General features: G+C 42.2%; 1 protein-coding gene across 2 annotated transcripts in view; it reads right to left on the bottom strand.

Annotated features, from left to right (window-relative positions):
• Positions 1 to 5,708: 5,708 nt before the first annotated feature.
• Positions 5,709 to 13,633, bottom strand: part of GAA (alpha glucosidase) — a 37,170-nt gene continuing 29,245 nt past the window's right edge. The window contains exons 19-21 of one of the 2 annotated variants that reach the window (XR_011558088.1): positions 12,213 to 12,365; positions 9,624 to 9,740; positions 5,709 to 5,726 (exon numbers count right to left, since the gene is read on the bottom strand). Coding sequence is in view for 1 of the 2 variants with exons in the window: in XM_070740184.1 (XP_070596285.1) it covers positions 9,681 to 9,740; positions 12,213 to 12,365 (213 nt within the window). In the remaining variant the exon portion in view is untranslated. Of the gene's footprint in view, positions 5,727 to 8,562; positions 9,741 to 12,212; positions 12,366 to 13,633 lie in introns of those variants that run through there. The other variant, XM_070740184.1, reaches the window with a different exon arrangement.

Below are 13,633 nucleotides of genomic sequence, written 5' to 3'. Positions count from 1 at the left end.
AGTGATGGCGTTCGGGAAAAAAACTGTTCTTGTGTCTAGTTGTCTTGGTGTGCAGTGCTCTGTAGCGACGTTTTGAGGGTAGGAGTTAAAACAATTTGTGTCCAGGATGTGAGGGGTCAGTAAATATTTTCCCCGCCCTCTTTTTGACTCGTGCAGTATACAGGTCCTCAATGGAAGGCAGGTTGGCAGCAATTCATATCAACAATTTACATTAATATGGTTTGTATAACTTACATATTTCTCTACTATTCTTTTCCCCCCCAATAGTATATTTTCTTTAGAACTCAATCACAAGATATAATCTTATTAACAATTCTATATATTGTATATATTTATTATTTTTTTCCTCCTTTCCAATCAATCGTAAAACAAGTTCCAAATTTCATAATATTCCGAGTCCTCTTTAGCTTTTAATTTCATTGTCATTATATGGAGTTCTGCACATTCCATACTCTTCTTAATTACCATACTTTCACTTGGGATATCTTTTTGTTTCCAATATTGCACTATGCAGCGGTTAAAATGTGTAAAGTGATATAGTGATGTTTTTCTCCAGTCTCTGATTGATTATTCCTATTAAGAACGCTTCTGGTTTTATATTTATCTCTTGTTTTGTAATTTCTCTTTAGCCAATCATGAATTTTGTACCTAACCTTTAAATAAGTAGACAGGTCCACCATGTGTGTGAAAACATGGGTCCCTCAACCTGCTTTCACAAGCCTACCATTCCGAGTTGAACAGCGAGGTTCCCCAACAAAAAAGTGGCAGGATGCCTTTGTCAAAATGTCTTAGATCAGTGATGGGCAACCTTTTGAGCTTGGTGTGTCAAAATTTGCCAAAAACCCGAGCATAACTCAGGTGGTGTGTCACCTTGAGAAAAAACCACTCTCACTCTCTCTCACTCTCTTCCTTCCTCTCTCATCACTCACTCTTTCTTTCTTGCTCTCTCTCTCTCCCTCTCTCTGTTCCTTTCTTTCCTTCTCTCTTCCTTCCACTTTTTTCTCTTTCTCTCTTTTCCTTCCTTCCCCTCTTCCCCTCCCTCTCCCTCTCTCCTACTCTTCTCCTACTCTTCCTCTCCTGCTTTTCTTTCTCCTCCTCCTTCTCTTCCTCCTCCACTCCTCTTCCTCTCCTTTTTCTCCTCCTCTTCCTCTCCTGCTTTTCTTTCTCCTCCTCCTTCTCTTCCTCCTCCTCTCCTTTTCCTCCTCCTCCTCCTCTCCTTTTCCTCCTCCTCTTCCTCTCCTTTTCCTCCTCTTCCTCCTCCTCTCATTTTTCCTCTTCCTCTTCTCCTTTTCTTTCTCCTCCTCCTTCTCTTCCTCCTCCTCTCCTTTTGCTCCTCCTCTTCCTCTCCTTTTCCTCCTCCTCTTCTTTTTCTCCTACTCTTCCTCTCCTGCTTTTCTTTCTCCTCCTCCTCTTCCTCCTCCTCTCCTTTTTCTCCTCCTCTTCATCTCCTTTCCTCCCTCTTCCTCCTCTCCTTTTTCTCCTCCTCTTCCTCCTCCTCTCCTTTTTCTCCTCCTCTTCATCTCCTCCATTTCCTTCTGGTTCTCCTTCTCCTGCTCTTCCTTCTCCTTCTCCTCTTCCGCTTTCTCCTCCTCTCCTTTTCCTCCTCCTCTTCCTCTCCTTTTCCTCCTCTTCCTCCTCCTCTCATTTTTCCTCTTCCTCTTCTCCTTTATCTCTTCCTTCCTTCCCCTCTTCCTCCCTTTCTCTCTCCTTCTCGTTCACTTTTCTCTCCCTTCCCTCCTTCTTTCCTCTCCTCTTTCCCTCCCTCTTTTCCCCTTCTTTCTCTCCACGTCTCCGGCGGGCAGACGGCTTTGCTAACCGGCACAAGGTTCAAGCCAGCTGCCCGGGAAAGCCCTGTGCCAGCCAGGAAAGCCGGCTTTACGGGAAAACAGCGCGCTTTTCAAATGCGCTGCTTTCCTGCTGCAACTCTTTCCTGGGCGGGGGGGGGCCTAAACAGAGGCGGTGGCGGGGGGTTCAAGGGACCAACAGCCGGTCCTTTTCGAGGCTGTGTTGTTGCAGCGTCTGAGGCCGCCGCTGCCTCCACCTCCAGGCGAAGGGATCTCCTCGGTGGGTGGCCTCGGAGGCTGCAACAACCCAGCCCCAAAAAGGACTGGCTGTTGGTCCCTTGAACCCGCCGCCGCCGCCTCTGTTCGGGCGAAGGAATCTCCGCAATGGGCGGCAGCAGCTTGAAGAGACCAACAGCCGATCCTCATTGAGCTGAGTTTCCTTTGGCTTCCTTCGAGGCAGCAGGTGAGCTTTGCAGTTTTGCCTCGAAGGAAGCCAAAGGAAGCTCAGCTCGGGGGCGGGCCTGAAGCAGCCGCCGCCTACTCCGCCCCACGCTTCCGCCGCGCTGGGGCCAAGTAAGCTGAGGCTAGGCCCGTCGCCCCGGCTCCAAGTGTGGGGCCTGGGCGGGCAAGCATTGGGAGGGCCTCGCTGTCACTTGGTGGGAGAAGAGCTCCCCTCCCCACGATCCGGGATGGCATGGCCGTCAGCAAGTTAGTGTGCGGGGGTCCTGATGGCTTGCTTACGGTCCCCTCCAGCCGCTCATGCAGGGTTTCCAGGCTTCTCGCGGGGCGGTGAAGAAGCAAAAAAGCGGCACTGAAGGGACCAATACGGTCTGCAGCTTAGCGTCTGGAGGAGGAGGAGGAAAGCCAGGGGGCGGGGAGGAAAGCGGGCCTGCAATTGGCCAATTTCTTTCTTGCCTTCAGGGAGAGGAACTGCTGCTGCTCTGCCATAGGGTGCTTTCCTCCCCGCCCCCTGGCTTTCTTCCTTGCCACCGCCAGACTCTCAGCAGCAGAGTAGAGGGGAGATTCGGGAGCAGCCGCGTGTCACCAAAAATGGCTACGCGTGTCAGTGCTGACACGCGTGTCATAGGTTCGCCATCACTGTCTTAGATGTTAGAATGAGGTATTTTGATTTAGTATAGGTCAGTGATGGCGAACCTATGGCATGGGTGTCACAGGTGGCACGTGGAGCCATATCTGCTGCTATGCGAGCCATTGCCCTAGCTCAGCTCCAACATGCATATGTGTGCGGGGCTTTTTTTAGCTTGCATAGAGGCTCTGGGAGGGTATTTTTGGCTTCCAGAGAACCTCTGGAGGGATGGGGGAGGGCATTTTTACCCTCCCCCAGCTCCAGGGAAGCCTTTGGAACTTGGGGAGGATGAAACACACGAGCCTACTGGGCCCACCAGAAGTTGGGAAACAGGCCATTTCTGGCCTCCAGAGGGTGGAGAAAGCTGTTTTCACCCTCCCAGGCATTGAATTATGGGTGGTGGGCACTCGCGCATTCGCAATAGCATGCACACACACGCTCTTTCGGCACCCAAGGAAAAAAAGGTTCACCATCTCTGGTATAGGTGGTCCTTGACCTATAACCTTTCATTTAGCGAGCATTTGAGGTTACAATGGTACTGAAAATGTGATTGGTGACTGTTTCTCATATGACCAGTTGCAGCATTCCCCATACTCACATGATCAAAATTCAGATGCTTGGCAACTGGCATGTATTTGTGACAGTTGCAATGTCCTGGGATCACGTGATTCTGACAACCAATGAGGAAGCCAGATTTACCCAACCACCATGGTACTAACTGAACAACTGCAGTAATTGACTTAACGACTATGGCAAGAAAGGTTTTAAAATGAGGCAACACTCACTTAACTGTCTCACTTAGGAATGGAAGTTTTGGGCTCAGTTGTGGTTGTAAATCAAAGACTAACTGTATACAGTAATATTTTTTTGGTCTTTACAACCCATTATTTAACAGATAGAATTCATCACTGTGGCCCTCTAGGTTAGTAACAGATCCCAATTTTATGTGATAAACGTGTTTCTTTGTGGGAGGACCAAGGGCATGGTTCAAATGAAATTTTTCCAATCTGCTTTCTTTTCTTTTTTAAAAAATTTTTTTTTATTGGAATATTTACATTAAAAAAGAACAAAAAATATAATACAAAGAGCCAAACAAAATAAAAACCCTACCCAGACAACAAACAAAAAAACCCAACTTTAAACAACACATTAACAGCTATACAATGTAACCCCTAGGGTTCTTTTATAGCAATTCATATCAACAATTTACATTAATATGGTTTGTATAACTTACATATTTCTCTACTAATTTTATGTGATAAAATGTTACTTGTTTTGGTGACAGCTACTCCAGCTATTTAAGCGGAAGAAGCTGCTTATGAGACTTGCAGAGCCAGTCAGAGAGGCCTCACCTGGGTTGGTAGGAAAAGGCGGAGCAAGTTACATTACTGGGAAACCCATGATTGCACACAGACAAGGAAAAAAAACCCCCTAAGAGGTGTGATTCCAGAACTTGGGAGAGGAAATGACAGAACAGCTCCCTCCCCCTTTTTTTACAGTGTACTAAAAATAGTCTCAAATAATCAACGACCAAAGGTTTATGTTTACAGTTACTATGATCTTCTCTTGAACACTGACGTAGAACAGTGGTACATAACTGCCTGGTTCTGAAATGTTTGTCTTCAATTCCAGATCAGAAAATGAGAATTTCTAGCGATCCAGATTTTTTATTTTATTTATTCTATTTAATTCAATTTTTATGCCACCCAACTCCCTAGGGACTCTAGGTGGCTCACAACCAAAAATAAAACATACAAATGAAACTAAAATTATTAAAAACGGTTTAAGAAACAGTTTAAAGTCCAACAGTTCAAAAAACAAGCATACAATTTATGGCCAGATCTCAGTGGATGAATCTTGGAATTAATGAATCCTGGAAATAATGATTCCAGGAACTAATGATTCCTGGAATTAATGAATCCTGGAATTAAAAAGAGATACAAAGGCCAAATCCTGGCTTAATTTATTCGACCCAGTTTGGCAGCATATTATTCTTTCAGCAATAATGTAATAGGTAAATAATGTAATAGGTAAATTGTATGATTTTTCTATTTCATTAGAAGACAGGATAATATCTTTTACAACAATCACCACTTTGAAATGGTGGTTAAAAACCATTTCACATAACTTCTGCTGTCATTTTCAATCCTGAGATTTGCTGCAAAAATGAAACCTGTATTTCTTAGATGTGTGAACTTCAGCTCCTCAAGTGCTTTTTCAAGAGGCAATTGGGCTTTGTTATTTCTTTGAAGATGTTTCACTTCTCATCCACCCTTTCATCTTTGAAGAAGCTTCTTGGATGAGAAGTGAAATGTCTTCACAGAAAAAACAGAAAGTGCAGTTGCCTCTCGAAAAAGCACTTTTGGGACAACCATGCCCTGGATGACTGAGGATCTCCATGGACTTTCAACTCCTAGAATTCCCCAGCCAGCATGCTGAGTTAAGCAATTGAGGACAAATTGTATGTTGACTCACTCCCTTCTCTGTTCTGAACCACTCCCTTTCATCACACAAAATTCCTAAGAGATTCTTCAATTCGCATCTTTTGAAACAAACTAGTGTTCTGGCATTCCCATTAGTGATGTATTTCACATTCGAACATCTTCTGGTCAGTACAGAGGTTGAACTTTATTGTATCAATGTAGTCAAAGTAAATCTTCTTATACTCATTCGATCTCCATTATCCGTTTTTGTTAGATGTCATGTTCCTCTGCCTTTTCTGAAATGTGCCTGTTCATTTAGCATTTTTCTCTCCATTCTGTATGTTCCCTTGCCAGCCTTTAAACGAGGCTTTCCTTGGGTAAGACGTCAGTGAAGATCAAGTAATTTGGACATTCTTCTACATATCTCCTTCCCTAGGAGAGAATGCCAGTCTTATCTACCTTTTACACACAGCTTCATTCTGGATTTATAAACATAGACCTGTAACTAGTACTGTCTGTACTTTGAATTTATTAAACTTAGTCTCTCTCTTACAGTAGCCACCACTCTTTTCAGATTTCAATAGCAGAAAAACAACAGGCTATTTTTGATGAATAACTAAATAATAATAATAAAAAATAATAATTTATTGGATTTGTATGCCACCCCTCTCTGTAGACTCGGGGCAGCTAACAACAATGACAAAAACAGCATATGACAATCCAATAATAAAACAACTAAAAACCCTTATTATAAAACCAAACATACACACTGACATACCATGTATAACTTGTAATGGCCTAGGGGGAAGGAATATCTCAACTCCCCCATGCCTGGCGGTATAAATGAGTCTTGAGTAGTTTACGAAAGACAGGGAGGGTGGGGGCAATTCTAATCTCCGGGGGGAGTTGGTTCCAGAGGGCCGGGGCCGCCACAGAGAAGGCTCTTCCCCTGGGGCCCACCAAACGACATTGTTTAGTCGACGGGACCCGGAGAAGGCCAACTCTGTGGGACCTTATCGGTCGCTGGGATTTGTGAGGTAGCAGGCGGTTCCGGAGGTAGCCTGGTCCAAAGCCATGTAGGGCTTTAAAGGTCATCACCAACACTTTGAATTGTGACCGGAAACTGATCGGCAGCCAATGTAAGCCATTGAGTGTTGAGGAAACATGGGCGAATCTTGGAAGCTCCATGATGGCTCTCGCGGCTGCGTTCTGCACGATCTGAAGTTTCCGAACACTTGTCAAAGGTAGCCCCATGTAGAGAGCGTTGCAGTAATCAAACCTCAAGGTGATGAGGGCATAAGTGACTGTGAGCAGTGACTCCCTGTCCAAATAGGGCCGCAACTGGTGTACCAGGCGAACCTGGGCAAACGCCCTCCTCGCCACAGCCGAAAGATGATGTTCCAATGTCAGCTGTGGATCGAGGAGGACGGCCAAGTTGCGAACCCTCTCCGAGGGGGTCAGTAGTTCCCCCACCAGGGTAGTGGACGGACAGATGGAATTGTCCTTGGGAGGCAAGACCCACAGCCACTCCGTCTCTGGGTTGAGTTTGAGTTTGTTGACACCCATCCAGGCCCCAACAGCCTCCAGGCACCGGCACATCACTTCCACTGCTGAGGTCTATTTAAGGTATGAAACATTTTTTCTAAATATTTTCAAAATACGCCTGGTCTTCGCTTTGATGTTCTGACTTCTGATGTTTTAAGAAATACAACGGGCAATTCATCAGGTGTTTTTTTACTGAACAGCTGATTTCTTGTCCCAGTTTTTAGAGCAAATTCCTAGATCTCTTTTTAAAGGTTTCCATCATGCTTTAATCCAGTTTTTAAAAATCTTTTTACTCAGTATCTTTTCACCGTTTAGGCTCTTTCATGATTATCCTAAAGAATTTCCACTTCAGTTGTAATGTTTATTTATTTATTTAAAACTTTTACATAGCTTGCTATCTGAGCAGTTTCCAGTCAAGAATAAAGCAACATATATAGGGGGAAATCAAAAAGTTAGAATATCACGCAGATGTTTTTTTATTTCCGTAGTGCAACTTAAAAGTTGAAACATAATATATGAGAGAGACTCATTACATGCAAGGCAAGATAGTTCAAGCCATGATTTGTCATAATTGTGATGATTATGGGGTACAGTTCATGAAAACCCCAAATCCCCCATCTCAGAAAATTAGAATATTACATGTGATCAATAAAACAAGGATTGTACATAGAACAATATCAGACCTCTGAAAAGTATAAGCATGCCTATGTACTCAATACTTAGTTTGGCCCCTTTTGCAGCAATTACTGCCTCAATGTGGCATGGCAGGGAAGCTATCAGCCTGTGGCACTGCTGAGGTGTTATGGAAGACCAGGATGCTTCAATAGCGGCCTTCAGCTCTTCTGCATTGTTCCATGTCATGTCTGTCATCTTTCTCTTGACAATGCCACATAGATTATCTATGGGGTTCAGGTCATAGCCAATCAAGGACAGTAATCCCATCGTCATTGAACCAGGTTTCAGTGCTTTTGGCAGTGTGGGCAGACGCCAAGTCCTCCTGGAAAATTGAAGTCACTATCCCCATAAAGCTCATCTGCGGATGGAACAATGGAGTGCTCCAAAATCTCCTGGAAAAAGGCTGCATTGACCCTTTACTTAATGAAGCACAGTGGGCCAACACCAGCAGATGACATGGCTCCCCAAAAGATTGTGGAAATTTCCCACTGGACCTCAAGCATCTTGCAGTGTGCACCTCTCCATTCTTCCTCCATACCCTGGGTCCTTGGCTTCCAAATGAGATGCAAAAGTTTCCCCAGTCTGTTGATTTGGGGAGCCATGTCATCTGCTGGTGTTGGTCCACTATGCTTCATTAAGTCCAGGGTCAACACAGCCATCTACCAGGAGATTTTGAAGCACTCCATGCTTCATCTGCATAAGAGCTTTATGTGATGGTAACTTTAGTTTTCCAGCAGGACATGGGGTTTTCATGAGCTGTACCCCATAATCATCACAATCATGACAAATCATGGCTTGAAATATCTTGTGTTGCATGTTATGAGTATCTCCCATATATTAAGTTTCACTTTTTAAGTTGCATTACTCAAATAAATGAACATTTGCACGACGTTCTAATTTTTCAAGTTTCACCTGTACATAATAAAAACAAGGAACAATAAAACCAGAAACTCCAAAACATGAAAACCTGGCACATCCCTCCACCCCCATGCAACCAACATACCCTTAACCTCACTTCTCCATTAGGGAAAAGCTACATCTTTGTACATTTTCTTTTTATATTTATTTTTCTGTTGACATTCTTTAGAATTATTTTTTTTTAATTCTTGCTTGCTAGACCTTGGGAGTCTTGTCTTCAGTCACTATTACGTTTTTCTAGCTGCCCAAGTGTTTCATCCTTTGTTTTTTGTTTGGCTATAACAATCAATCAATCAATTTGATTTTTTTTATGCCACCCTTCTCTTTAGACTCAGGGCAGCTTACAACATGTTAGCAATAGCATTTTTTAACAGAGCCAGCATATTGCCCCCACAATCCGGGTCCTCATTTTACCCACCTCGGAAGGATGGAAGGCTGATTGATTGCTCTGAAAGCCACTTGAGTTGTTTTTTCTCTTTGAAATGCTGGGATTGTTGTTGTTGTTGTTCAGTTTTTTAGTTGGTCTTGGAACAACTCATTTTTCTGATGGAGAACTAAGCTATTACTTCAACAAAAGATTGCAACTGGGAAGCAATCTATTGTCAAGAGAAAGAATTGCTTAAGTATTCTTCCCTGAGGCTACCCTGAGAATATCTACCTGAAACTGAGGAAAACTTTAGTCAAAATGTCTGAATCAGGATCTATTACAAATAGTAAAGTGTAAAGTGTTTAAGTGTATAAAGCATTGTCACATAGACATATTTGTCAAATCATTGTATTAATGCAGTAGCATGTAATCAAAACATTGGCTGTGACATTTGGTACTTTCATTTCTTCTACACTTTCCCCCATTCCTAATTTTATAAAATTACAGAATATAACCAATGGCATTGAAAGATCGGCTACTCTACTCCAAATCCTTGTGCAATTCCAGGAAATATTGCAACATTCTTAACAGAAATTATTTATTCTTCTGTAGGAGATGGAGGTGACATTTGAAAAATGTGATCATTCAAACCCTTAGCGAATCTGGTCATGAAAGCTGGTAGCATTCAACCCAACACAAATCTTGTTACATATCCAGCCTGGATAAAGAACGTAGGAGAGCTCCTGCAGTCCCCAATGCTCCTACTAGAACACCAGAACAAAGGATGTTGTTTTTCAAAGAAACTCCCCCCCCCCCCAATTTACATTTCAGATGTGTTTATCTTTCATTCAGATTGTTGTCTGTTGGTCTTTTTTTTCTTTTCAGGACCAAGTGATGACAAATTCCTCCCCCATCAGCAAAGAGAGCGGAATAGTAAGGACCTGGAGAAATGATAAGGGAAGTTAGTTACAATTGTTCAATTGCTCAGTATCCTGTCATCAATGTGAGAAACATTATGCAGTAATATAACCTATGTGGCTATGAATGGCCCTAAGGAAGCAGAGGAGAGAATGGAGCTTTAGATGGTGCACTGGTGCCTCTTCAAAACACCAATGCTCTTGTGTGCTCTATATTACAAAGTTAATTGGGGTATCACAAACAAGCTCCTCCCATGTGAATTCTGCAAAGTTTCTGCATTAAATGTGTCCTCAGCAATTAATTAATTAATTATTTTTTATTTATTAATTAGACTTCTGTGCCGCCCTTCTCAAATGGCAGTTACTGCTGAGCACTTGAGAAAATCATCTTATTTATCACAATGATTACCTTACAAAACTAAACAAAAATACATATCCAAATTGATGAATAAAAAGGAGGTGTACAAACGCTCTTCATCTACACTTTATACTGTATCATTTGAATACGGGTAGTTCCCGGCTAACGATTACAAATGAGCCCCAACATTTCTGTCATTCAGCAAGGGAATAGTTAAGTGACTTTTGATCCATTTTATGATCTTTCTTGCCACAACTTGCAACAACTGATCTTTCTTCAGTTGTTAAGTGAATCACTACCGCTATTAAGTTAGTAACATGGTTGTTAAGTGAATCTGTCTTCCCCATTGATTTATTTTATTTTATTTTATTTTATTTTATTTTATTTATTTTATTTGTATGCCGCCCCTCTCCGTAGACTCGGGACGGCTAACAACAGTAATAAAAAACATCATATAAATCCAATATTAAAACAACTAAAAAACCCTTATTGTAAAACCAAACATCCCTACAAGCAAACATAACATGCATAAATTGTAAAGGCCTAGGGGGAAAGAATATCTCAATTCCCCCATGCCTGACGGCAGAGGGGTTTTTTAAGGACATTATTATTATTATTATTATTATTATTATTATTATTATTATTATTATTTATTAGATTTGTATGCCGCCCCTCTCCGTAGACTTGAGGCGGCTTGCAGCAATGATAAAAACAATATATAATGACAAATCTAATAGTTAGAATCTAAAATAACAATAATACATTTAAAAAGTCTAAAAAACAAGAAACTCCAATATATATAAAAAAACATGCATAGTCATATCATACATTGCTTGTCAGAAAGTCCCAAAAGGTGATCACATGACCCCAGGACCCTGCAACCATCATAAAAATGACTCTGTTGCCAAGGGTCTGAATTTTGATCATGTGACCATGGGGATGCTGCAACTGTTGTGTGAAGTATGGTCATGAGTCACATTTTTCAGTGCCGCTGTATCTTTAAATGGTCACTACATGAATACTTGTTAAGTTGAACTCTATCTGTATTGGCCTGTTGCTAGTTGGGAGGGAGGTACAGAAAAGATGCTGCGTTAATGCCAGACAGGACCATTATTTCTGGGACTGAGAGATGTATTCAGCTTTAAGTGGCAGGAAAGAAAGGCTTGGGAGAGGGGGGTAGGGAGAAGCAAAAATTTTTTAAAAGTGCAAAATAAATATATGCATACTGGCTATAGCAGTATAGCAGCATCTTCTAGGGCAGTGGTCCCTAACCTTTTGCACACCAGGGACCAGTTCCATGGAGAAAGGTTTTTCTGTGGACTGGTGGGGACATGATTGTGCATGCTGCCTACATCCCGCAGATGGGACTTCGCTTGTTTGTGTGGCCTGGTTGCTGGCATGCCATGGCCCAGTGCGGGTCCACAAACCATGGGTTGGGGACCCCTGTTCTAGGGGACCTGGAAGATGAATATTTTCCTTTATTTTCAATTGCTCCAAACTATTTTTTCCTATGTATATCTTAAGCACACTCAACCTAATTTATTATCGAGTAGAGCATTTTATAGAAGAAAAAGCACTGAAAAGATAAACCAATTCAGGAAAGGTCAAGTTGAATTTTATATGAAGTCCTCCAGCAGGTTTTGAAAGAGATCCAGAATATTTGTCAACTTTTGTTTCTTAACTTTGAAATACACTCAGTTTCCCAGCAGATGGTCACCAATAAATAGCCAAGCAGTTTGTTACTTTAGTGTCCCAGAAGAAAGGAGTTTGGGGAGTTTTGCTAAAGCTACAGGAGGCTGAGCTTTCAGAGGATGAATTTCTTGTTTCAATAGTGGAACTAGTTTTGAGAATCCTAGGAAGCTTCATTCATAACTATCATTTCCAAATCCATTGTTGCCTCTAAAATCTTTACCAAATACCATTGCAAGACTGATTTATTTGTTTGTTTGTTTGTGTTTATTTATTCCATCCATCCATTCAATTTCTACAATTTCTATCAATGACTCTGGGCGGTTTACAATTCCAAAACCATAAAACAATAAAGAACTTTTTGAAAACAATAAATTATATTGATGAAAGAATCCACAATTGTTGGGTTCCCACGTAAAAACCTTCTGCAGTGCAAGGGACACACATACCTTGGTGTCAGTGCGATAAGAAAAATCCAAGACAGGGGTATCATTTGCCAGGACCCGCTGTGGAGGGCTGGGGACACCTAACACTAGCACCTGTATCAGAAGGAGCCCATCTATGTGGCTGCTGAGCCGCACAATCTCATTCACCAGCACACCCTGCAACAAGAAGAAAAGGAGAAGTCGATGCAAGTAGTACAGCAATAGGCAACCTTCAGAGGTCAGAGGTCAAACTTTGGAGAGAGCAAGCGACACAGCGGGTGGAACCATGACACAGATTTGATGGCGTCACAATACTTAGATGCACATTAAATAATATCTAGATTTTTCTGAGCATTATCCGTTTTTGAAAGTATTGATGCATGGTTTTTATCCCTGCCTTGTCATGTTGATGTACAGTGGTACCTCGTCTTACGAACACCTCTTCTAACGAACTTTTCAAGATACGAACCCGGTGTTTAAGATTTTTTTGCCTCTTCTTCCGAACTATTTTCACCTTACGAACCCAAGCAGCTGCTGCTGGGATGAAGGGGTTTCTTTCCCCCCCCTTTTTTTAAGAAAGAAAAGGGAGGGGTGGCTTGGAGGGGGGAAAAGACTCCATTTAAATAACTAGGAGAACGGCGTGTTTGCAAGCACTGGAAGGGTGTCTTTTGAAGAAATAAAAGGGAGGGGCGGCCCCCTTGCCTTTCTTTCTTCCTTCCCACTCACCCTTTAGCCTAGCCTTGCTTCTTCCACCCGCCCCCTTTAGCTGCTCCTCCCTGCCCTCTGTTCGCCTCCCTTCTAAAGTTTGGGATTTTCCTGAAGGATTTGCACGCATTATTTGCTTTTACATTGATTCCTATGGGAAACATTGTTTCATCTTACAAACTTTTCACCTTACGAACCTCCTCCTGGAACCAATTAAGTTCGTATCATGAGGTACCACTGTATATCGTTCTGCTGTAGTGCAGCTGAATACAACTTCCAAATTTGATGTGACATGGCACGGGAGTGAGATCCCAGAAGGTCTTTCTCTGGGTTATTCTTTTTTTTCTATATAATTGGCAGTGCAAGTAAAATACTTAGTACAAGAGAGGTTTTTTAAAAAAAAAAAATTGAATAGAATAACAGAGTTGGAAGGGACCTTGGAGGTCTTCTAGTCCAACCCCCTGCTTAGGCAGGAAACCATACACCACTTCAGACAGATTCTTATCCAACATCTTCTTAAAAGCTTCCAGCGTTGGAGCATTCACAACTTCTGGAGGTAAGCTGTTCCACGGATTAATTGTTCTAACTAAAAAACTGACAGGACTGAAATATAAGAGTAAGAAAGGTTTGATTATTTACATCCAGTAGTATATACTTCAAATGCTTTGGAGGGTGAAAAAGCAGGCAAGCAGCACCTATCAACAACCTCATATACCTGTCCATTTTCCTAGAACTGCACA

Source organism: Erythrolamprus reginae, chromosome 2 (assembly GCF_031021105.1).
Source record: "Erythrolamprus reginae isolate rEryReg1 chromosome 2, rEryReg1.hap1, whole genome shotgun sequence".
Lineage (NCBI taxonomy): Eukaryota > Metazoa > Chordata > Lepidosauria > Squamata > Dipsadidae > Erythrolamprus > Erythrolamprus reginae.
Note: the sequence above shows the minus strand (reverse complement) of the source record. Positions and strands in the feature narration are given on the sequence as shown.